Source organism: Lytechinus pictus, chromosome 2 (assembly GCF_037042905.1).
Source record: "Lytechinus pictus isolate F3 Inbred chromosome 2, Lp3.0, whole genome shotgun sequence".
Classification (NCBI taxonomy): domain Eukaryota; kingdom Metazoa; phylum Echinodermata; class Echinoidea; order Temnopleuroida; family Toxopneustidae; genus Lytechinus; species Lytechinus pictus.
Genome location: NC_087246.1, coordinates 51,724,514 through 51,748,924, shown reverse-complemented (window position 1 = coordinate 51,748,924; position 24,411 = coordinate 51,724,514). Strand labels below are relative to the sequence as shown.

Sequence of the window (24,411 nt, the reverse complement as noted above, 5' to 3'; positions counted from 1 at the left end):
GTTTGTAATAAAGAACAAGATTATATCCAGCAAAAGATTATTGCAAATCCAGTTCTTTTGACGTTTAGAACTGAAAACGGGACATTCTATTTACCTATTTAATCATGAAAAGTATGGGGTTTTGCTGCAGAAATGACGCGAGCGCGAAGCGCGAGCTGAAAATTTTTATATTCCAATCTAAGAAGCGGATAATTTAAGCACGATTTTAAATAAAGAACGAGTTGTGTAGCTCAATCTCAATATACGACTGGTTGCGTAATTATACACTCCCGGTACTAGCAACGGGTTTTAGCAAAGTTTTGGGCTAAAATATCGAATCATCTTCATAAAACACTATAGTAGCTGTCTTAAACTAAAGGCCATAGAGATGGCACAATGTGGAATGTGTAAAGAAGAAAAGTGACTGACCTCCTTTTTATTAAAGCATTGGAAAATAAGATCAAAATTAAAGGATTTGCTCTACGCTTTTGTATGATTCTGGGATTTTTTAAATAAATTAAAGATTTCATGACATCTCTCATTCTGTGGGCAACTGCCCCGCCCCAGTCCACTCTGTAAGGGCATGCGATAAGCTTTGTTATGACCATTCAACAATAAAATGTATAACCAGGTGCCCCTGATCATTCTTGACCGGCGCCGATCTAGATTTGGTTGGCAATAGGCCCTTCTTCATTATTCTACCGGCGCCTATTTATTGGAACCAGGGGACGCTGATTATTCTTGACCAGCGCCGATTTAGAACAAGTAGTGCTGATTATTTTTACAGACGTCATGTAAGATTCAGGCAGCGGCAATTCATAATTGACTGGCGCCGATTTAGAACCAGGAGGCGCCGATTATTCTTGACTGGCGCCGATTTTTAATGAGGTGGTGCTGATTATTCTTGTCCGGCGCCGATTTAGATTTAGGTGGAGCTGATTATTCTTGATCGGCGCCGGTTAAGACTCAGGCAGCGCCGTTTTATAACCAGATAGCGCTGATTATTCTTGACCAGCCCCGATTTAGATATAGGTGGCGCTGATTATCCTTGATCGGCGCCGGTTACGAACTCAGGCAGCGTCGATTTTTCTTTACCGGCGCTGATTTATAACCAGATGGCGCCGATTATTTTTATCTGGTGCCGATTTAGAATTAGGTGGCGCAGATTATCCTTGATCGGCGCCGGTTAAGACTCTGGCAGTGCCGATTTTTCTCGACTGGCGCCGATTTATAACCAAATGGCACTGATTATTCTTGTCTGGCGCTGATTTAGATGAAGTTGGCGCTGATTATTCTTGATTTGCGCCAGTTATATGCAGGCAGCGCACTGCTGATTATTTTTAACCGGCGAAGTTGTTGGGAAAAGGGTAGTTAAAAGAAAAGAGAAGGAAGATGATATGATTGTGCTTTGCTGGGGGATAGTCTTTCCTTACTGTTGCTAATATTATATCATTGTATGATTTTTTTAAGCTGCGCCTTTTCTTTTCTTTCCTTTATTTTTATTGTTTCAAGCAGCGCCTTTTCTTTCTTTTACTTTTTTTTTTTTTTTTTTTTTTGAGCGGCGCCTTTGGCGCCGCTCAAATATTAGGGGGGCGCGCGCCCCCTGCGCCACCCCCCTGGATCCGCCACTGGTAATCAACTGTCACTGAACATTTTGCACGTGTCTTGGTTCACATGATCAAGGTCAAAGGTCATTTAGAGTCATTGAACATAGTATTTTATTATCATGTTATGTTCTTGTGAATAACTATTCAAAGTCAGCACTGCTGCTATCTTGAATCGCGGAATGCAGGTGAGACTGCCAGAGGCATTCCACTTGTTCTTTAATGCGACACCTCAGTGTGGAAAAATGAACAAGAAGTAAAGATATTCAGTTTGTTTATTGTAATACTTGTATTTCCATAGTTTGATAAAACAAGTACAGGAGTTGACTTAAAGGGGAAGTTCTCCATGATAATTTAATAAGTGCAGATGAATAAAATATTGGTGAAGATTTGATAAGAATCTGTCAAAGAATAAGAGATTTATTTTTAAAGTTTGGATTCTTGATGTAACAGACAAGCAGCTCATCCATATGTCATGTGATGTAAATTTCCCCAAAATGCCATTTTCTCAAAAATTGAAATGTGATTTTATTTTTGCAGTGAATATCATCAGACTTTATCATTTCATAGCCCCTTCTGTAAGAAAAATATTTGTAGTCACCATCCATTATAAAATTTGCATTTATTTAACTTATATAACATGAACGGAAGGCAGCTTGCGTATATGACGTCACAAATGTCAAACTTTAAAAATCATAACTCTGCTATTTGATGGATTTTCATAAAACCTTGACTAATACTTTATCTAATTTAATCTGTTGCTGACAAGAGTAGAAATGCAAGTATTATGTTAAACAAACTGTGCTTTGATTCCTTCGTCATTTTCCTTGACTAGGATGTCATTTAAAATGGCAAAAATAAGCTTGATGGAAAACATGATTTTGCTCTTTGAAACAAATATTTCTTCAAATTCTTAGTATTCACTCATTTTTAGAGATGTATATTTTGTATACTGCATACTCCAGCAATGGGAGGATCTAAGCTATCCAAAAATGTGCCATTTACTTATTATAAATGTGATTCAATTATAAAAACAGCTGTTAACTCAGTTTAATGGGAACGTTAGTGATATTAAATGTGGAAAAACAGAAGGAATTACAATGATAAAATGATACATGAAAGAGTTGTACTGTAAATCTGATTGTGTTCACAATTAAGAAATTGTTAATATTTTACCCTTTTTCCGTGATGTTCATCATTGTCTTGTGTTAAAATCTTACGTTTAAGCCAATTAACTATATTTTGAATGAATAACTTGCATACTGCCATATATTGAAAGGGAAACAGTATTTGTCAATTCTTCATGTGCTTTAACAGTTACATACTAAGCTGACTTCTTCTTGGCAAGGCCCTCCATTTGACTTACTTTATCAGCAAAATTTATTTGAGTTCATCTCAGATAGTATCCTATCTTCTATTCATATTATTATGACTGACATCGAACTTTCTGATGTTGTATTTGGTGAACAGGAAAAAAAAATCAAATCTCAGTCTCAACTCTATCTCCCTTTGTTGATCTTTCCATATCTGCAGAGTCAAGCATTGATCACATGTTCCGGGTCAACGACACCATCCTTGTTCTTGCATCTATTTTTGGCTCCTTTCGAGCGATTTCATCTCAGATCATTTGGTCCATCACAGACCTTCTATCAGGTGACTCTTTTGAGTATACAGTCTATTCTGAAGATGCAGTGCTTCTCTCTCTAACCATACCTTCAGTTTTCACCATTGATGCAACTGCCATTGGAAAGTCTTACAACCTTACAACCACGGCAAATGCAACGGTACTTCCCACCACCCATATACTCTGTCCAACTCATGTCTTTACAAATCAAGTAATGTGGTGCGCCCTTCTGACAGACAGCATCGTCGAGCATTTAAGTTATACCTTCTGCTTTGAGCACTCTGCGGACTCCTGCTTGACTACCAACCCAAGATCGTGGTCTCTGAGTGACGTCCCCAGTGCCTTGACAGAAAGTGTGTCTAGCATGGATGGATATTTTGCTAGTTTTCTCAGTCACAGATATTCCTCGCTCGGCACTTATGAAGTTTCTTCTTGGGTATTCCATACTTTGGCTGCAAAGGTTTGTATACAATATTGCAGACATCGATGTTGCACCAAAATAAATCTGAGAATTTGGATTGATACCATAGTAGTGATTAGAGACTAGAGCTTCTCAGGCCATCAAAACAAAGGATTTTACTGAAACTAGCAGAGCCGATAATATAGTCAGTGCTGACAACTTTCATGAACTGCCCTTCCGTGACTGTCCTACAAGAATTTGTTCTACGATGGTTAAAATACATGTCGATGACAAATCAGTGAAACAAAAGAATTTCTGCCAAGATCGTGGAATGTGAAGTGGGATATGACATCTTGGGGTCATAGATTTGTAACTGATTAATCACAACTTGAAAATCTTACATTTTCTTTTCCAAATTGTTCTGTTCATCTAATGTCCATGTTTCTTGAACAGTTATTTCTAGTGTAATTGTCTTTCTTGTCCGCCTTAAGACCATATGTGAGGAAAACCCTCAGATTCAAAATATCTTCAATGTTAAATATCTGATTATAATTTTATCTGTGCAGGTGAATGTGATAGTCAAGCATTCATGTATCAGCAGTCTGACCATGGAGGCCAAAGAGACGTGTAATAGTCTGTATCCTGGTGTACACTTCAAGGCTTTCAATATTCATGCCATGGCCCATATGGAGATTGATGAACAGTGCATTGAACCCATGAGCACTCATTTGAAGTGGTGGATAGTGACATCAGATGTTGACGGTGCCATAGTTACTGTTTTTGAAAGGATCACACATGTAAGTAAATATCAATGTTGGCCGCCAAACAAGCTTTGGAGGCGTGTCTAGAATCAATGTAAAGGTCGGTCGGTCTGGCAGTCTGTCCGTGGGTACGTTGCAAATCTTGGGGATTTCGAAAGACATTTTTTTTTAAGTCTTGGGAATTGTGTTGCTATGCCACTAACGGCATATTATTGAAAAATATGTAAGAGAAAAATCTTGAGGAGCAAACTGCTCAATTTTTGCTCAATGGTCACAAATGCAAGATACATTTTCAAATATGTAGGGTACGGTACTCTATTATCATGGTAATGATACATTATAGTAATAAATTGAGGGGGAAAAAATGTTGCAAAGCAAAATACTTTCTCAGTTTTTGCACAATGTTCATGACACTTCACACACATTCATTTCGGTGAAAATACATTTTATATGTATAAGGAACTGCATTTTCATGGTAATGACATACTGTGGCAATGAATCAGGAAAAATTTTGTTGAGCAAAGTACTTCCTCAACTTTTGTCCAATGCTCATGTACAAATTGGTTTTCAATGGAAAGTTCAAGACACACTTTTTAGTCATCAGAAACTGTTTTACCACATCATGGTAGGGCAGAAATATAAAACACCAGTTTTATTATAATTATTTGTATCGTTTTTGTACATCCACATGCTTCTCTTGTCTTTTTAAATTTTGTTTTTCTGAAAGTTCTCATACAGTATTACCCAGTTGATTTATCAATATTTTTGTATGGGAGCCATTTTTTCCTGATTTTGTTCATTCCAAATTACTTTTGGCATGAACCAGGGGGTACTAGTAATCTACAGGGGGTCATTTTACTTACAGGGATTATTTTTAACATTTCGGGGGAGAAAATATTTATCAATTCTTCAAAGCCGTGGACAGTTGTATATGCCTTAAAATTAACTACATCAAGCCAATGAGGTAAGTTTGCAGTTAATATGTTCTGTATTTTAACATATTTACAGCCCTTTTAAATGATTTGAGAAATGCTCTATACTTACTCATCAGACACATCAAGTGACGATTCCAGGTGGAATTCTGCCTTATGGTACTCATAGTTTAAATCTGAAAGCTGAAACACGTAAAAAGGCATCAGAGGAAATCATCGTTGAAGAGCATATCGCCACTCAATTGGAAATCCAGCCATCCTCATTAGTAGCTGTTATCAATGGTGGAGCCTCGAGGTCACATGGTATTTCTCTTTTCTTTTATATTCTCGTGAATGGTATACATATAATATCTTATTGTATATAAAGGTAATAAACAATTTAAAAGACCATTTAAAATTTTATCAAACGTCGTACACTAACATTGAATATTATTTTCCATCTAAAATCCAGATGGATGTGCTTTTGCTGTATTGTCTTCTCAATCTCTGTAGCAAACAAAGGGGTTCATTTTTAATACAAATGTCAATAGCATGTGTGCGCTTGTGAAAGGGAGCCTGGCTGGAATGCCCTCAGGGAGTGGAGATGGTGCAATTCATTTATGCATGAAGCAGTGATTGTGTCCAATAGTGATGTAGATGCGCTCTGAAAATTGCTTTTTAAAAGCCAATTATTGATTCACATAAAATGTGCTTTGTTTTTTTATTTGAACTAAGGTGTATGTTCCAGTTTGATAGTAGATGGATCAACTTCATATGACCCTGATGTGACCGATGGGTCATCCAGTGATCTGACCTTCTTGTGGTACTGTGTAATGGTTGATGGTGAAACCACGTACTTGTCTATTGATGAAGCAATACAAAATACAGGTAGTGTATGTTATTTGATGTTCACCCAGTACTTATTTTGGTTTTTTTTTTGTTTCCGCTGAATAAGTAATACCACACACACTTTGGTTAACACAACGTGCATGTGACTGGTATTATTTTATCTATTTGAAGCCAAACTTAAAAAGTGCGCCCATATCTGCTCGTCATAGCAAGAGCTTAATATGAGTTCATATTTAATTAGATTAAGCATTCTCATTGTCTATAAAAATAATTAAATTTTGATAACAAAATGAAAACAAAAACAGGCCTTCCCACCCCTAACTCTGCCCTCCCCCCCAAAAAAAAATTAACTGTTTACAAAACATATTATTAGACTGTGATATTCAATGAAGAGCAGTATTTTTAGAGAATAAATGAATGCAAATTCACAACAACAACAACAAAATTTACAATTAAAAAAATTTGACTAATTGTACCTGAAATTCTATTTCATAACAGGTGTTTTTTTTTAATCATTTTCTTTTGCTTCCTGTAGATGATGCATGTTTTGAAGGTGAAGAAATATTGATGAACTCAACCTCAACAACATTGGTTGTAATGGCCAACAAGCTTAATGCTGATGTGACAATGGACTTCTGGCTCAATGTTTTGAAAGAGGGAAGAGTATCTGGGCTGACAAAACAAAGAATCCATTTGAAGGCGGGGCGATTACCAGACGTACAAATGAGGTAATCTACTGAAGATGTTAAACTATTTACTGGGCAAAACTTTTTTTGAAGGCAATAAAATACAATTCAATTCTAATAATTCAATTTTAATAAAAAACAGGATAGTGAGAAGTAATATGGAAGGTTTTATCAAAAGATTCCATCGTGGTCCTCTAATTGGCAATTTTTTTTTGTATTCGATAGTCGATATGAATTGGGTGTTCACAAATGCATACTTGCCAACCATCCCGATTTTGGCGGAATCCCATTTTTTTATTGCCAATTCCGCATTACGAATATCAACCCCATAATTCTGATTTTCATTAATTTTTACATTGATAATATTTAAAAAAAACGGCTGGAGCGAAGGTTAGACCAAACTGAAGCGTTGTGGCGTGCGCCTGTAATCCAAGCTATGTGGGGAAATTACAAATTGATGCAGAGGTTCGAGCCCTGGTCACGTCTTTCGGATGGTGACGTTTAAGGTCGGTCCCAGACATAAATAATCATATCTGATTAATACACGTCTGACAAAACTCAAATACACACACACACACACATTGCGGACACCTGGATATCGCGATATCCCAAATAGCATTATTTTTCCACCAACTGAACACACTCTTGTACGTAGTTTTTCACTTTGCCTATCTCATATGGCGCGCACATTGCAGAAGCGCGTGCAAACACAGCTAGAGCGACAACACGTGCAAATACAATGCATGCTGCGACGTTGCGAGTATACTGCGCTGCATGCATCATGTGCATAATACGTGTGCAAACGTAAGATCCAGCTCAACGATCGTCGGACTAATGCTAATGGCCAAAGGATATAGTTTTTCTGTGGAATTTTAAAGCCAAAATTACAAATTTAGTGTGTGGAAAGTGGATACCGTCGCCAATGCATCGTTTGGATTGTGAATGTGACTGTGATTCCGATCGTTATACAGACAGTGCAGTGGGCAGTATTACAACACAGTGACAGTGAGTGAGTGCTGTACCGGTGCATTTGCAATTGCATAGATTCTAAGTTCATGTGTAAGTTACATGTGCATTTAGACTGTTAGTCTGTTTTCGTGAAATAAAGTCAAAATGAGCAAACCCAAAATTAATCAGAAATACAAGAAGGAGTATTCTAAGAAATATCCAGTTATTTCACGGTCGGGTAATGGAGAGTATTTTGCCTACTGTCAACTTTGCCGTACCGACTTCTCTGTCAGTCTGTGTGTCATTGGTGGATTAAATGACATTGAAAAACATTTAAGAACGAAAAAACACAGCTCCATCAGTAATTCAGCGAGCAGTACGAAAAGTATCTCCACTTTCGCTTCAACGTCATCTTCAAGTGTTAATGTTATTCGAGCGGAGACTTTATTTACAGACTTCATTATTGAACATTCCCTACCTATCAGTGTGGCGGACCACGCATCAAAATTATTCCCAAAGATGTTCCCCGACTCGGACATCGCCAAGAAGTATTCATCGGGACGAACAAAAACTTCGTACATAGCAGAAACATTGGGGAAACATGCAATGTCCAATATTTTGGATATCATTATTAGAGTCTCGCCTTGTCACACGCTCGTTACTCTGAAAAATGGATTCCTCTTTTTTTTTTCTAAAGTTGGCAAGTATGCAAATGTAGCACAATGTGGAATAATTTATTATGTCATAACTAATTAAAGCTATTAAGTTGATATTTTTCAATGAACCTTGTTGAGTCATGTTTGAAAAAAAATTGCACTGATCACAAACTCTTGTAAAGATATGGAATTACCATGTAATTATCAAAACATTAGAAGGAACAACCTTTTGGGGCTTATTTCTTTGGATGGAAAGCCAACCTGGATGACGTTCGTTATTTCGAAAGTTTGAATACTCTGAAGGTTTGTTATTCCGAAGGTTTGAAGTCCAAAGGTTTGTTAGTCCGTAAACGATCTAAGGTTCATTAGTCTGAGAACAAAATAAGGTTCGTTATTCTGAAGGTTCATTAATCCAAAAATGAAATAAGGTTCGTTAGTCCGATAATGAAAAAAGGGTTCGTTAGTCCGAAAATGAAATAAGGTTTGCTTTTCCGAAAATGAAATAAACTTTATTTTAATAACAAAAACGGTGTTGTATTTAAAAACTGATAGGATGTTGGGCAATCATTTTCTCAGTGGAGGATGACACTATTTTCTGGCCAATGCATGTATTGCATCAAGACGGGGGATAAATTGATTTTAAATTTTATCTGAGCAATTGCTGGCTGCTTGAGCGAATCAATTAAGAATGTTGGGGACTGTGTGTTGGTCACCCAAGGAGTAATCTTCAGATAAGGGAGATTTTTTTCCTGCTGTTAATAATGAAAATATGGAATATTTCTTTTACTATACAAACTTCCAAAACAATTGATTTATCATGATAACAGTGTGAGAAATTAGGTTTTGGTAGTCTTTCGCTAATAAACATTTTTTAATGAATAGATGTACTTTTTAACTTTTTTTGTCTTTGCGTAGTCCATATATCAGAGTATCAGTGGTGAATATCATCTAAAAAGACAAAATATTACAGTTTGAATGGTTCTAATTTAAGGCATGTATTAAATATTCTTAATATATGAACAAAATGAATTTTGATGTCAGTTCTCTAAATGAAGGGCTTAACTGGTGTCATAGGTCAAAGTAGCTCCCACACTAATGACACTACATGCGAGAATGAAACAACATTCAAATTACAGGAATTACAGGCTGAATGAAGAAGAATGTTGTCATATTAGACGTAACCGTTTCTTGTCCTCATTCACAGTTGCATCAGTAATTGCAACACGTACTTATTAACAGCCGAGCGTCTTGTCCTGCATGCCTCATGCAGCAACTGTGACAGTGAAGATGTGTCTTTCCAATGGAGTCTTGAATCAGATGGCAGCACAGTTTTCAGTGACTTATCTACCAATACTACAACAGGTCTTGACCAACCCTACCTGGTCATCAAACCTCATACCTTTGATTCCTTTTCTGAAAGCACTGGCATTGCTTTGCGAGTTAGAGGTAAGTACATGCTGTGGAAGGGGGAATTATTATAGTCACCTGTGCAATTAGTTACTACCCTTGACATATCTAGAGTGAGACTTTATCCTGTAATCACCCACGAGTCACCCGACATGCGACATGAAATTTTACAGTAATGGTCACCGAGCATTCACGCAGGTGACCTTGTGTATTAATGGTCAACGATGAATTGCCCAAGATGCCCTTTTAGAGTAATGGCCACCCAATAGGCACCCAGTTGACCTGTTACAGTAATGATCACCCAGGAAATGCTTGGTTGACCTTTTACAGTAATGGTCACCCAGGAAACGCTTAGTTAACCTTTTTCAGCAATGGTCACCAAGGAAGCCTTTAACAGTATTGGTCACCCAGGAAACGCTTGGTTGACCTTTTACCACGTAATGGTCACCCAGGAGTCACCCGGATGACCGTTTCTCACAGAAGGGAATATGAAATGTAAATGTACTTTGATGATCCAATCGCAGTGCAGCATTTCATTTTTGATGCATTCTAAACATTTTTTTTGAATAAAGGTATGAATCTTACAAGAGGTTTTTCTATATAATGTTTAATCAGAAATTATTATTTTAAATTTTCAGGCTTTCAATCTACCTTTGATTCTGAGGGCTACGCCGAGTTCGTTGTCAACTTAAGTGCTCCACCTGCACTAGGCTGCTGTGTTGTGACACCCAGAGAGGGATATGCCCTCCAAACTGATTTCACTGTGATATCATTTGGTTTCACCAATGTGGATAAACCCTTGACATATCGGATTGTTTTATTCAACCGTGTGGATTTCGTGAATGGAGAATTTAAGGGCAGAGGAGAGGGTAAATGACCACATTAATTTCCTTCATTTTTTTATTCAAAATTGATGTATTCAATTTGCTCAACGCCATTGTTCGAAAGAATCCTAAATCAGTGACTTTATAATTTGGTAATGTAATTATTTCTCTAATGCATTGTGTGTTTTCATTATTCATATCTGTTTTTTCCCGCCTGCATAGCAGAGCAAGACTAAATGCACTGCTTTTCCGATGGCGGCGACGGTAACAGCGGCGGCGTCCACATTGAAATCTTAACCTAAGGTTAAGTTTTTGAAATGTCATCATAGCTTAGAAAGTGCATATGGTCCTAGCTAGTTCATGAAACTTGGACATGAGGTTAATCAAGTATTACTGAACATCCTGCCTGAGTTTCCTGTCACATGACCAGGGTCAAAGGTCATTTAGGGTCAATGAACTTTGGCCATGTAGAAGTTATTTGTTAAATTGCCATCATAACTTTGAAATTTTATGGATTTAGCTCATGAAACTTGGACATAAGAGTAATAAGGTATCAGTGAACATCTTGTGTGAGTTTTGACCAAGGTCGAAGGTCATTTAAGGTCAATGAACTTTTTGCCATATTGGCATTATTTGTTGAATTGCTATCATAACTTTGAAAGTTTTTGGATCTAGTTCATGAGACTTGGACCTAAGAGTAATCCAGTATCACTAATTGCCTATCACATGAATGGTGTTTTTTATGATTATTCTAAAATTTCTATAGTCATTTTCAAAGTCAGCACTGCTGCTATATTGAATTGGGTAATGCAGGTGAGACTGCCAGAGGCGCTCCACTTGTTATGATTATCCACTCATCACACTTTTGAGAGAGGGGGTGTATGACTCCTTATACATTTGCAAAATAAAATATCAAATAAATTTTTAAGAAAATAAGTAAGAAAATCAATATTCATCTGCACGATTTGAATATATAGTAGTATAAGGAATTTATCTAGGATACCCTATTATCCAAAATTAACCTCGTTGTGGTATATCTGTCTAACATATCTGAGAGCATGGGAAAATATATAATGGAATGTGTCTATGGATGCAAGTAATCATGAACTGAATTTCATTTTCTGTTCACCTTTTTTTTCTGAGGATGTTACACAATTAGAATATCAGATACATTTCAATATTTATTGTTAATTGCAGTAAGAAAATGTAATTTAATATTTGGTATATATCAAGACATTTTAAAAATAATATTAGTTGATGATTTTTTTTCTGACATTTGCGTAATATTTGAATTACTCTACAGGTTTTCTTCTGTATGAAGGGAGCAAGGGATTCATAGATGATATATACCTTCCAGTTGGAGATAGTGCAAATGATTACACTGTACTGCTACAAGTCACTGCTCAAGATTGCTATGGGGCTAGTACAACAATATTTGTTACCGCAAATGTGAGTATATGTTACTCTGTCCTTGAAAATTGCATTTATATATATGGCCAGAGCCTGTACTGTTCATTTCCATCACCTATTTTTGTTTTGTAATTTCATTTCTTTATGAAAAATATAAATGAGTAACCAAAGGGGGTAGTGATTAACACAGAAAGGGGTAACCTTGGGGGGTTTTTTTTTAGGGGGGGTTGATTTTGTGGGAGTGGGGCAGCAAGTGTACCCTATTGCCCCACTCCCATTTGTCAATCCTGGATCCACCCCTGCTTTCACTCTACTCTACGAAGTCACAAAACAAGTTGAGGAAACTTATGTTATATTTAACACTCACTAATCTGTCTTTGAAATTCCAGGTTTATCCTCCAACCACACTTTCCCAACCTCCAACTGCACAGGAATACCTGGAGATGAGGTTGTTTGTTGAATCCAATGTGAATGCATTATTAGCAGTAGGAGACATTGGACGAGCTGCACAGGTCATCTATGTTCTCGGATCAATTCTTAATGTCATTGGAGAAGAGGGTGCTACTAATGAGGATGAAGATGGAAGAGGGAGCAGGGCAGAGGTATGGATGCAAAAAAATTAATCATTTTGTGCAAAAGAAATCAAAATTCTGTCCATTTGTAGATTGGTCTATTTTCTGTTGACCAGTGCTGGTCATCCTTCCAGCCCATCTCTTTCACCTTTCTACTTCAGAGGAATGTGTGTATATGGGGGTCAAGTGTGAACCCATTGTTATGAATATTATATGATTCTATAACATTACTTATTTTAACCCTAAAAAGTCTCAGCTTTTTTTACCCCCACCCCTTGTGTCCACCAGCGTCGGGTTCGCTACATATACTTCCCACAGCCATATAGATGTGTGGTCATTTATGTTCTAGTTTGAAATGATCGAGATCACTTTCAACCTCAATAGCAATGTTGACCCTAACATCAATCAGTTGCTAATGGCTATATTTTGTACACTTTGGTATCAAGTTTTGTATACCGGTAATACCCCCTTATGAGTGCAGTCTCCTTATTCTTTTTCACAGATTCGTTCTTCTTTCATCGACACTATTGCTGCTATCCCAATAGAATCAATGACCTCTCTGCTACAGAACTCTGCTGCTCTTGCTTGTATTACTCGAAACACTCAAGAAATTTTAACCAATGTACAGGTAAATAGAGACTATGCAATCATTTAGTTAGAATGAAATAATTGAAAATGATAACGCCATCTGATTAAATTAGACTTGGGCTGACTCGAGACTAAAAAGAATTTTATTCCACACATCTGTAGAATGCTAGGTTTTGGCTTCTCTATTCAACATTAATCGTGATTGAGCTAATGTTAGCTAAAATTCATTGGAATGTATTGTATACTATTCTGAAGTCGGGTTTAATTCAAACTCTGGTCTCAAGTTGTGGTTTCAGTATGGATAGCCAATTCTGACATTAATCTCTTAACAGTTGAGGTTCAGTATATCAGCTCATTTGACTCTTAAATTATTCTTAATTGTCTGGGGAAAGACAAATAAGATAGTTGTCTTTTCCATTGAAGAATCAGAAAAGGGTGCAGTAAACATAAGGAACATGCAATGTACACAAACTTTTGACATTTTTGGCTTCCCATAATTTCAGCACAGAGTTAGACCATGGTCTAAGATAAACCCGACATCAGAATATGGGCCATTAGACTTTTTTCACTCCAAAACAATTGTATTTGGTAGGTTTTTAGTTTCTAATTCTACTGCTCTTTTAATATGATATCTTCATTAGATAGGAACATACTCCATAATTGTATCATGACTTAATAAGGGTGATAACGTTGTTACTAAATAATAAGTTCAATGAATTTGATGGGTTTTTAGTTTCCAATTTTACTGCCCTTCATGTTATCTTCATTAGATAGGAACATACTCCATAATTTTATCATGAATTAATAAGGGCGATAATGTTGTTATGAAATAATAGTTTTAATGTGTTTGGTGGGTTTTTAGTTTCTAATTCTACTGCTTTTTTTGATATGCTATCTTCATTAGATACAAACATACTCTATTTATTTATCATGACTTAATAAGGGTAACGATGTCATTATGATGAAATAATAAGTTTAATATATTTGGTGGGTATTTAATTACCAATTCTACTGCTCTTTTAATATGCTATCTTCATTAGATAGGAACATACCGTACATTCCATAAAAAGTATGGTTTACATTTAATATGTGCGTGGTATTAGAATACCACCCAATGCATTCATTCAAATTTTTTTCTAAATTTATAATGTTACAACCCTTACATAGACTAGATGCATAGATTTTTGGCATTGTGTTCTGACACTATAAAAGTATGAAAAAATGATTTAGTTTTACACATCTCCTCCTTAAAGTCATGTTTTTTACCCCTCTCCCATACTAGATGGAAGCTGTAAGTGTTCTTACTGAAATGACCTTATTCCTGAATTCAAAATCTGGGTCTTACACCCAAGCTCAGGAAGATATTGAGTCTGCTGGTAGAATTCTGATTGAGGGGTTGTCAAACATCTTAATTTCTGCAGAGGATAACCTACAAGAAGATCATTATAAGGTAATGCCTTTGAGACGAAGCCTTTATTTCCTTTTGTCAATGCTATAATTTTGAGAGATTTGAAGACAAATCCTCTGTAGTGAACCTTTTCTATAACATCATCCAGAATATGGAAAGGCTTTTGAATCTTACAATAATTATTTGAACTTTGTTATTTGATGTTTAAAGATGACATCATTGTAAATATTTTGATACAGCCATTGCTTCGGGCAGTGTCATCTACAAGCTGTTAAGTTTTCAGAGATGTTACATGTAATTAGCTAAATTCTTGCCCTTACAAAAAACTCAAACTAAATTTATTTATCTCAAGCATTCAATTCTTCATGACACATGACCTTTGTTACAAGAAAATTAGATATCGATATTGATATATGAACATGTTTTCAATTGACATTACTATCATAATTATGAAATAAAAAACGGGGGCCAGACATGACTGGATCTTAAAGTCTTATTACATACATTCACACACCAATAGTAGGTGATATATGTAATATCAATATCAGACATTTGTATTGCCACAATAACAGATTATTTTGTGGCTTTGATAGTTAACCTTAGAGGTATTCTTGCTTTTTATAAATGTATGCAACCATTTCATGCCAATATTATATTTCCTTAAAGAATTTGATGGAAGTTGCCATGTCTACGACCAGTGACATTCAAGATGCAATAGTTGCAGGCAAGATTCCCAGTGAAGAAGCTACCATCATAACATCTCCTATGCTGAGCTTAGCAGTTGGTAGTATCAGCAAGGACAAGCTGGCAGAGACAACCTTCAGGGGGTCAGAGACCACTGGTAGCTTTAGAATGCCTTCGGCAGAGGATATTCATCACAGTATGGAACATGTTCACGACACAGTTATCAGCATCAAGGTAATCTTACTCGATATTTTTGATGGTGGGGATAATGATAATTTTCTACTTTAGTTTTATATAGCAGTAAATAATAACAATGATAATAATAATAATTGTGATATCTTATTGAGCGCACACACCGTCCAGAGACGCTCATGGCGTTAGCCAAGCAACAGTTCCTTTGGATGTATATATATATATATGTACAAACAACAACAAATATAAACAAATAAAAAAAAGAGATCTTAACAAATACAACCGAGTACATAATTAAAAAAAGAACAGTTTTGCATCACCCACCGGAATTCCTAGCTAGATCCTCCTGATGGGGCTGGTGCCCTCCTACCTGCTGCTCTGTTTACCGACCTCAAACAATATCTCTTAGTTCTTTACTACCCCACATCCTGGAGAGCATTCCTTTTTTTTCAAACCAGTCCATGTTATGACTGCTATTACAGAATGCCCTAGAACATTTGACATCCAGAAGAAGGTGTATATATTATTTTTGTCTCGCCTGAACAAAGTTCGTCAGAGACCTAGAGATCACTTTTCTTGTTAAGTCTGTTGGTCTATTGGTCTGTTACAAAGTTTTTGTTCAGCTCTCATTTCTTTGTTCTGCATGTATTTTAGGCTATGTAAAAAAACAACGACCAAATAATACAAAATTCAAAATCAATCAATCAGACCCTTTCCCCACCGGAAAAGGGAAATTTATTAATATGTTGAATCATAAAAATCCATGCATTTGATAATAATCGCCATGTAGATTTATTTCTCAAAGATACATGTTTTAATCTTAGTGTAGACTTATATGGGTGGCATCTTCATTAGACAGGAACATACTCATATCTGGAAATTATAATATATATAGCCATAATACAGATTTGACGAGATGTATTGTTCATGTTAAAGTGGTATTTATGGCACTTTTTTTTTAAAGAGGAACATAGGCCTGTTTCTATATCAAGTTTTGTACTTACAATGAAAATAATGTAGATTTTTTGATATTTTAAGACAAGAGTGTGGGTCCCATCTCACTAGTATTCATTGTATTTTCATTTGAGAGAAACCTATTCAATAATGAAGTCATGTCGTGATAATAAGGGCTATAATTTCATAATGAAATTTGTTTTGTTTTTTTAGTTGCTAATTTAACTTTTCATTATTTATATCTTCATTAGATAGGAACATACTCCATATAGTCCATAATGGTATCATGACTTGATAAGGGTAATGATATTATTTGATAAAATAATTGGTTGAATGTATTTGGTGGGTTTTTAGTTTCTAATTTTGCTATTCTTTATGCTATCTTCATTAGATAGAAAAATACTCCATAATTGTATCATGACTTGGGTGATAATGTTATTGTGATAAATTACTAGGTTTGATGTATTTGGTGGGGTTTTAGTTTCTAATTTTGCTATTCTTTATGCTATCTTCATTAGATAGAAAAATACTCCATAATTGTATCATGACTTAATAAGGATGATAATGTTATTATGATGAAATAAAAGGTTTGATGTATTTGATAAGTGTTTAGTTTCTAATTATACTGCTCTTTATGCTATCTTCCCTATATAGGAACATATTCTATAATTGTATCATGACTTAATGAGGGTGATAAATGATGAAATAATAAGTTTATTATATTTGGTGGCTTTTCAGTTTCTAATTATACTGTGCTTCATGCTATCTTGATTATATAAGAACACTCCATAAGTGTATCATGACATAATAAGGGTGATAAATTTATTATGATAAAATAATAGATTAAATATATTTAGTTGGTTTTTAGTTTCCAATTTAACTGCTCTTTGTGCTATCTTCACTTGATAGGAACATATTTCATAATTGTATCATGACATAATAAGGTTGATAATGTTATTATGATAAAATAATAGGTTTTATGTATTTGATGGGTTTTTAATTTCTAATTCTACTGCTCTTTATGCTATCTTCAGTAGATAGGAACATACTGTGTAATGTTACACTTTATAAGGGTCATAATATCATATTACTATTGTAATGGTCATAATACTGTAGTGATTAATGTTAGTGATACTATTAATGTAATTTCATATTGTTGATTTCTTAAATGCAGAGGATTTCACTGCTCTTTATGTTATCTTCATTAAATAGGCCATGATGTTAACATGACTTGATAAGGGTCATAGTGTCACAATGATAGTGATCATAATGTATTTGTTGATTCCTCATGATGCAATAAATATTATTCTTTATGCTATCTTCGTTAGATAGGAACATACTAAAAATGTTTTTAAATTTAAACATGATATTCATACAAATTTATTTATTTCTCCAGATGAGCGAGTTGGTTTTATTTTTATTTTGAATGATGTATTTCTTACCATCATAAAAGACCACAAATAGTAGGAGGGACATTTGATATTGTGTCCCCCTTACTATTTTAAGGTATGGGAGACATGCCCCCCCCCCCCCCACCTGGGATTTCCGCCCATGGGCCAATGCATGAAGTTGAAAAAAAACAATTCTGAAATCGACAAACTGTGCACTCTCTCTTATAAAACGTAAATTTAAAAGTTATACATTTTTAGCATATTTCAGTAATTGAAGGTGAAATTAAGAATTTTCTCTTGCACACATTCAAATGAAATAGGCAAGAACTAAATATGTAAGAGTTGCAACAATATATTGCAATCATTCAACTGAAAATCAAATGTAGAAAACAAGGTATATCTTTTCTGTTATTACCAACTCTTGAATAGGTATAAATTCATGAATGCATCAAATATGAATCAGAGCAATTTATTTATTCTTTCAATTGAAACCCCCATAATGTGGTCTATGATATATGGGTATGAATAATGCAGTTGGCATCTGTCTAACTCTTTAAATGTGGACACAATAAAATGATATTCCAAGGTCTGTTTTTTTTCTTCTTCAGATGGCAGCATGGAGTAGGAACCCTTTCCCTTGGGCAGCTGGCGGTGACTCTGTCCGGTCCAGTATTGTAGAGATTCAGCTGGCAGGGGATCATGTACTCGACTGTAAGTTATTAACATTGCAGTCATGCCAACCAAACTCCAGGCACACTGATGGGGATTGTCATTCGGAATAACATACCATCTTTGATCAGTCAGGGCCCCATCTTACAAAGAGTTACGATTAATCTGATCATCTTGAAATATGTGGAAACCCAACAATGTCATAATTTTGTTGTAAACAAAGAGAAGCACACTGAATTTTCCAAAAAACAATGAGTGCATGATTATACATCACTTCTAGCAAATATTTTGAACAAACATGAATTTTAGATGTTGACGTTGCTTGCTTTCCATAGTTGTGGTTGATGGGATCATTCGTTACTCTTTGTAAGACGCGGGGCCCTTGAGTTAGTTTCATTGGTATAACTGCATCATCAAGCTTGAGAAATTGTGAAAAGTGATGTGCTATAATCTGAGAGCATGTTTTTCTCTTTTTTTGTTCATTTCTATTCCAGAGAATAAAAGAACCTTTATTTGATATTAAATGAAAAAGTTCAGAACAAATCCAAATCTTTTTTACATACATGTAGATTCGATATTCAAAATGTTCTTTTCATGAATCTAAGAGCATCTTTCCCCCTTTATGGGGGGGGGGGGGGAGGGCATGAAAATATGACTTGCCTGCATTTAATGATGCTAAATTGTTTTTATATTGAAGATACATGTACTGTAATTTTGTTAGTTATTGAAACTTCTATAATTACATCAACTATCTAGTTCTATCTATTAATTTCAATCAACTACAGTTCATGACTTGACTGCGGATATCGATGTGCATATACCAATGAGAGACACTCTTTTGACCAAACCCACTGCGGTGCACCTTACGAAGAATGCCTCGGCTTCAGTTATTATTGACCCCTCATCCTTGCCTGTGGAGGGCGCCCTTTACCTTACAATCTCGGCTAAGACTGAGCCCTTGGTGGTCCTGTCTGTCTGTACAGCCAGTGTCAACATTCAGGAGCCAAGCTGCATTGGAAGTCATCTTATTTTGAGTGTTGATAATACACCTTTAGATAGTGCTACTAATTACACATGGAATATCCCTTTGAATGATTTGAATGGTATGTATCTGTAATAATATTCTTCTCTTAAAGTGGTGATGTGGATCCTCATCAAATGGTTGGCTGAAATCTACCATGTGACCAGTGGCATACGCAGGGGGTGGTTACACCCCCCCCCCCCTTAATTTTTGTCTCACCTGCATAGCAGAGTGAGACTATAGGCGCCGCTTTTCCGACGGCGGCGGCGACGGCGGCGGCGGCGGCGACGGCGGCGGCGGCGTCAACACCAAATCTTAACCTGAGGTTAAGTTTTTGAAATGACAGCATAACTTAGAAAGTATATGGACCTAGTTCATGAAACTTGGCCATAAGGTTAATCAAGTATTACTGAACATCCTGCCTGAGTTTCATGTCACATGACCAAGGTCAAAGGTCATTTAGGGTCAATGAACTTAGACCATGTTGGGGGAATCAACATCAAAATCTTAACCTAAGGTTAAGTTTTTGAAATGTCATCATAACTTAGAAAATATATGGACCTAGTTCATGAAACTTATACATAAGGTTAATTAAGTATCACTGAACATCCTACATGAGTTTCACGTCACATGACCAAGGTCAAAGGTCATTTAGGGTCAATGAACTTTGGCCGAATTGGGGGTATCTGTTGAATTAACCATCATAACTTTGAAAGTTTATGGATCTGATTCATGAAACTTGGACATAATAGTAATCAAGTATTACTGAACATCCTGTGCAAGTTTCAGGTCACATGATCAAGGTCAAAGGTCATTTAGGGTCAATGAACTTTGGCCAAATTGGGGTATTTGTTGAATTACAGCCATAAATTTGAAAGTGTGTTGGTCTAGTTCATAAAACTTGGACATAATAGTAATCAAGTATCACTGAACATCCTGTGCGAGTTACAGGTCACATGATCAAGGTCAAAGGTCATGTAAGGTCAAAGAACTTTGGCCACGTTGGGGGTATTTGTTGAATTGCCATCATATCTCTATAAGTGTATTGGTCTAGTTCATAAAACGTGGAAATAAGAGTAACCAAGTATCACTGAACATCTTGTGCGAGTTATAGTAGTTTTCAAAATCAGCACTGCTGCTATATTGAATCGCGTGATGCAGGTGAGACGGCCAGAGGCATTCCACTTGTTTTTGATATCCACCCCCCCTCTAAAAAAATTTGAAGACCTTTTTTTGAGGTACGAAACAACGTAAAATTAGTGGTGAAGACCTTTTTTTTGCTTGTCAATTTTTTTGGGGGTAGGAAACGACCTACAATTTTTGGTTGTCAACATTTCACTCAGCTTGAAACCCCCCCCCCCCCCTTTAAAAAAATCCTGCGTACACTACTGCATGTGACCAGTCATTTATTTTAATCCAACAGGAAAATTTGCTAATGAGTGGTACCAATGAATAGTCTCATTGACCTTCATGGTTTTGAAATAAGGATGGTTCATCAAATAACAAGGAGCCACATCATTATCTTGTAAAACATACAATAATAATAATGCACTTCATTTTTCTCAAGCATTAGAATGATTGCATGCACCTGTTACTTTTGAAAACTTCCGAGGCAGCACTGTTCCAAAGGTCCCTTGTCCTCGTGCATGTAATTTGTACTTATACCCTCGATGAAGTGTATTATTGTATTATATTATCAATATAATTATGACTGAAATCACAAATTAATTTTATTAAATTATTACTTTCCTCTGGACAGTGTTAGAATGGATGCTTTTCTATTCAATGTAAATTTTCCTCATCATGATTTAACAATTGTACTACATGCAAGTAGTCAACCAGTTTGGATTCTTATCCGTTCTCACTAAAACTGATAATAGAAATTAAACTTTACTGCACTTTAAAAGCAGGAAAATCAATAAAATAATAAACAAATAATCAATCGCCTCAGAAAATTTGAATCACGGTTCATTTGATGATGATAGTAAATGAAATTTAAAATGAAATAACAGGTAGTCCTTACAGTGTTTATAAATGATTTACATCATTTTTGTTTGCAATACCCCATATTATTTCTAATGGTAATAATAAATGAATAAAAAATTGGTAATAGGCAGTAATTATTCATAAATTATATACACCATGGTGGAGGAAGTATTTGTCTAGAAGACGAGCCTGCATTGTCGAAAAGATTAAAAGCATAAAATAATTTTACTGCTTATCTTCAATTTTTTTCGTCTTTGTTTGATGCAGCCTCAAATGGGATCATGATAAGGTTGCATGATGGCAAAGATCAGCCAGAGTATGAAGACGACAACATCACACTCTCTGTTTTCATGCACACATTACAGTGTAATTTTTGGCATGAAGACCGGGAAGAGTGGGACAGCGAAGGATGCAAGGTATGGGATCTATCTTCATGGGTTGTAGAGTATTTGAAATCTAGTTGTTAACGCCCCATCTCATTAAACTCCCAAAACAAATGTTATAATCAAATCTACTGAGATTTTAGCGACAGATTAATTGAAAGCAGGTTTTTGATACTCTTTCTTTAAACATTGCTCACAAGATTTTTGAAATGGAACCAATGGCTGTATACCATTAACATTATGAATGACATTCTAAGCTTGAAATCAGTTCGCCATTACCTGTTCTTTTTCTTCAAATTTTGAACACCTTCTTTCAAATAGATACATTATTGACTGTCGTGTTCATCATATACTATTAATGTTTAATTGCTCAGAATGTAATGTTAATTCTTAGTTATTATATGCCAGTCACATTGATAATCTATGTACTAATTGATATAATAATTTGTGATTGATTGGACGATATGAACATCTACAATGAATGATCTAGGATTGATAATGTTAAAGCACAAGTCCACCCCAACATAAAGATGATTTGAATAAAAAGAGAAAAATCCAACAAGCATAACACTGAAAATTTCATGAAAATCGGATATAAAATAAGATGTGAAAAATAAGCGAAACTTCAAAATGCCATAACTTTTTTATTTTACATCCGATTTTGATGAAATTTTCAGCATTTGTTCGATTTTTCTCTATTTATTCAAATGAACATTTTTCTGGGGTGGACTTGACCTTTATACAAAAGGCCTGGTCATTTCGGTGCCTGCTGATAATCAAGTGTCATATTGTTTTTTATGATTCTTCATTCTTAACAGGTCGGTCCTCTCTCTTATCCCTCCTCAACCCACTGCCAATGCAATCATCTGACTTTCTTGGGAGTCTCTGTTCTTGTCCCACCGAGCCAAGTCACCATTTTCAATGATCCCACGCCTGTTGAAAGCGGTCACATTCATCATCATGACGAAGATCCTGGCTTGCACTTCCTCCTTTGGGTCATAATAGGCTATTTTTCATACTGCTTACTAATTTTGATATGTATGGGATGTTTGATTGGGATAAAAATTTGCATTGATAGGTAGCATTGTAGCAAGTTTGGTGAATATAACATGGATTATAAGAAATGGTAGCTTTGCCCCATTTTTATGCATCAATCAGGCATGGTTTGTGAAGCTCACAATCAATTTTTTAGTGTTCAGAAATGGTTAGTCAAATCATCATAATTGCATGAATTTATTTGTAACTATTCACCTCTCAAACATTTATTTTGATGTCATGAATCTATGTTTGATGATCTCATGAGTTGTCTGCACAACTAAAGACAAAACTTATTTTGTACAAACATTTAAAGCAACTTTTGTATGGGTAATCATTTTCTTGTATGTGTTTAGCAGGGCAATAATAAACAGGAGTCTTTGTCTCTTCGATAGTTTTTGCTGCATTATATCCTATTGAATTTGTACACATAGTATTGTTGAGCATAGTAATACCATATCTGAGCATTTTTTGAAAAGGATTTGCCCATTTCATAAGATCATATATCTATTTTTGTAGACATTTCATTACATTAGCTTATTGCAACAAGGAAGTGTTTAAAGAATAATTTACAATTCAAACATATAGTACTTTCATTTGATGCATTCATGAAATAGTAGTAATGATAATAATAACAGTAATAGTAATATAATATTTATGATAATGTTAATTATAAAATTAATGATAATAATATCATTAATGGTAATAATAATAACAATCATAATAATAATGATAATGTTAATGATAACAATTTCAATACCCTTTAGTATTAATATCCATATGAAATATGGATCTCAAGGTTAGCTTTTTTTATAAGATTAGAATATTAGCATAATTTATTAGAGCATGGATTATGCAAAGGTTTTTTCTCCAGAATTACTTTCTAAAAAATACTGTTATCCACATAATGGTAAAATGAATTAAAAAATACAGAAAATGATAACTTGGAAAATTAAAGGGAAAATTTAGATGCTTAAAAGAATATAGTGCTTTTAAAGATCTGATAATGATAGTAATAACATTATTAATAGTAATATATTTATAATGTTTATTATCTTATAAAATTAATGATAATGATATTATTAATGGTAATGATAATCTTAATGATAAAGATATTGATGATAATGTTAATGATAACAATTTCAATTCCCTATAGTATTAATATAAGTATGGAACTCAAGAGCAGCTTTTTATGATTTTAGAATATTATCATAATTTATTAGAGCATGGATTATGCAAAGGTTTATTTTTCCAGTATCACTTTATAAACTAAAACTGTTTTCTACATTTATGGTAAAATAAAATAGAGATGCTTAAAAGAATGTTGTGCTCTTAAAGATGTGATTTATATGCTCATCAAATTTTCAATTCATATGCTCATCAATTAATTCTTCAATCCATGCATTATGTATTATATGATATATAGCATTGCTATTACATTTACTGTCATATGTAGAATGAGTATTAAG

General features: G+C 35.0%; 1 protein-coding gene across 10 annotated transcripts in view; it reads left to right on the top strand.

Moving 5' to 3' along the window:
* LOC129278010 (sperm receptor for egg jelly-like) overlaps window positions 1-23,570 on the top strand; it is a 37,331-nt gene extending 13,761 nt beyond the window's left edge. For 6 of the 10 annotated variants that reach the window (XM_064095108.1, XM_064095110.1, XM_064095113.1 and 3 more), the window contains 16 exons: window positions 3,117-3,667; window positions 4,174-4,404; window positions 5,420-5,603; window positions 6,015-6,167; window positions 6,664-6,856; window positions 9,623-9,864; window positions 10,464-10,694; window positions 11,953-12,098; window positions 12,449-12,661; window positions 13,134-13,259; window positions 14,502-14,669; window positions 15,294-15,545; window positions 18,457-18,559; window positions 19,303-19,620; window positions 21,792-21,940; window positions 22,726-23,570. In XM_064095108.1, coding sequence (XP_063951178.1) covers window positions 3,117-3,667; window positions 4,174-4,404; window positions 5,420-5,603; window positions 6,015-6,167; window positions 6,664-6,856; window positions 9,623-9,864; window positions 10,464-10,694; window positions 11,953-12,098; window positions 12,449-12,661; window positions 13,134-13,259; window positions 14,502-14,669; window positions 15,294-15,545; window positions 18,457-18,559; window positions 19,303-19,620; window positions 21,792-21,940; window positions 22,726-22,989 — 3,524 coding nt within the window. In that variant the 3' untranslated portion in view covers window positions 22,990-23,570. The remainder of the gene's footprint in view (window positions 1-3,116; window positions 3,668-4,173; window positions 4,405-5,419; window positions 5,604-6,014; window positions 6,168-6,663; window positions 6,857-9,622; window positions 9,865-10,463; window positions 10,695-11,952; window positions 12,099-12,448; window positions 12,662-13,133; window positions 13,260-14,501; window positions 14,670-15,293; window positions 15,546-18,456; window positions 18,560-19,302; window positions 19,621-21,791; window positions 21,941-22,725) is intronic. The other 4 variants (XM_064095109.1, XM_064095118.1, XM_064095116.1 and 1 more) reach the window with 2 other exon arrangements.
* Window positions 23,571-24,411: the final 841 nt, after the last annotated feature.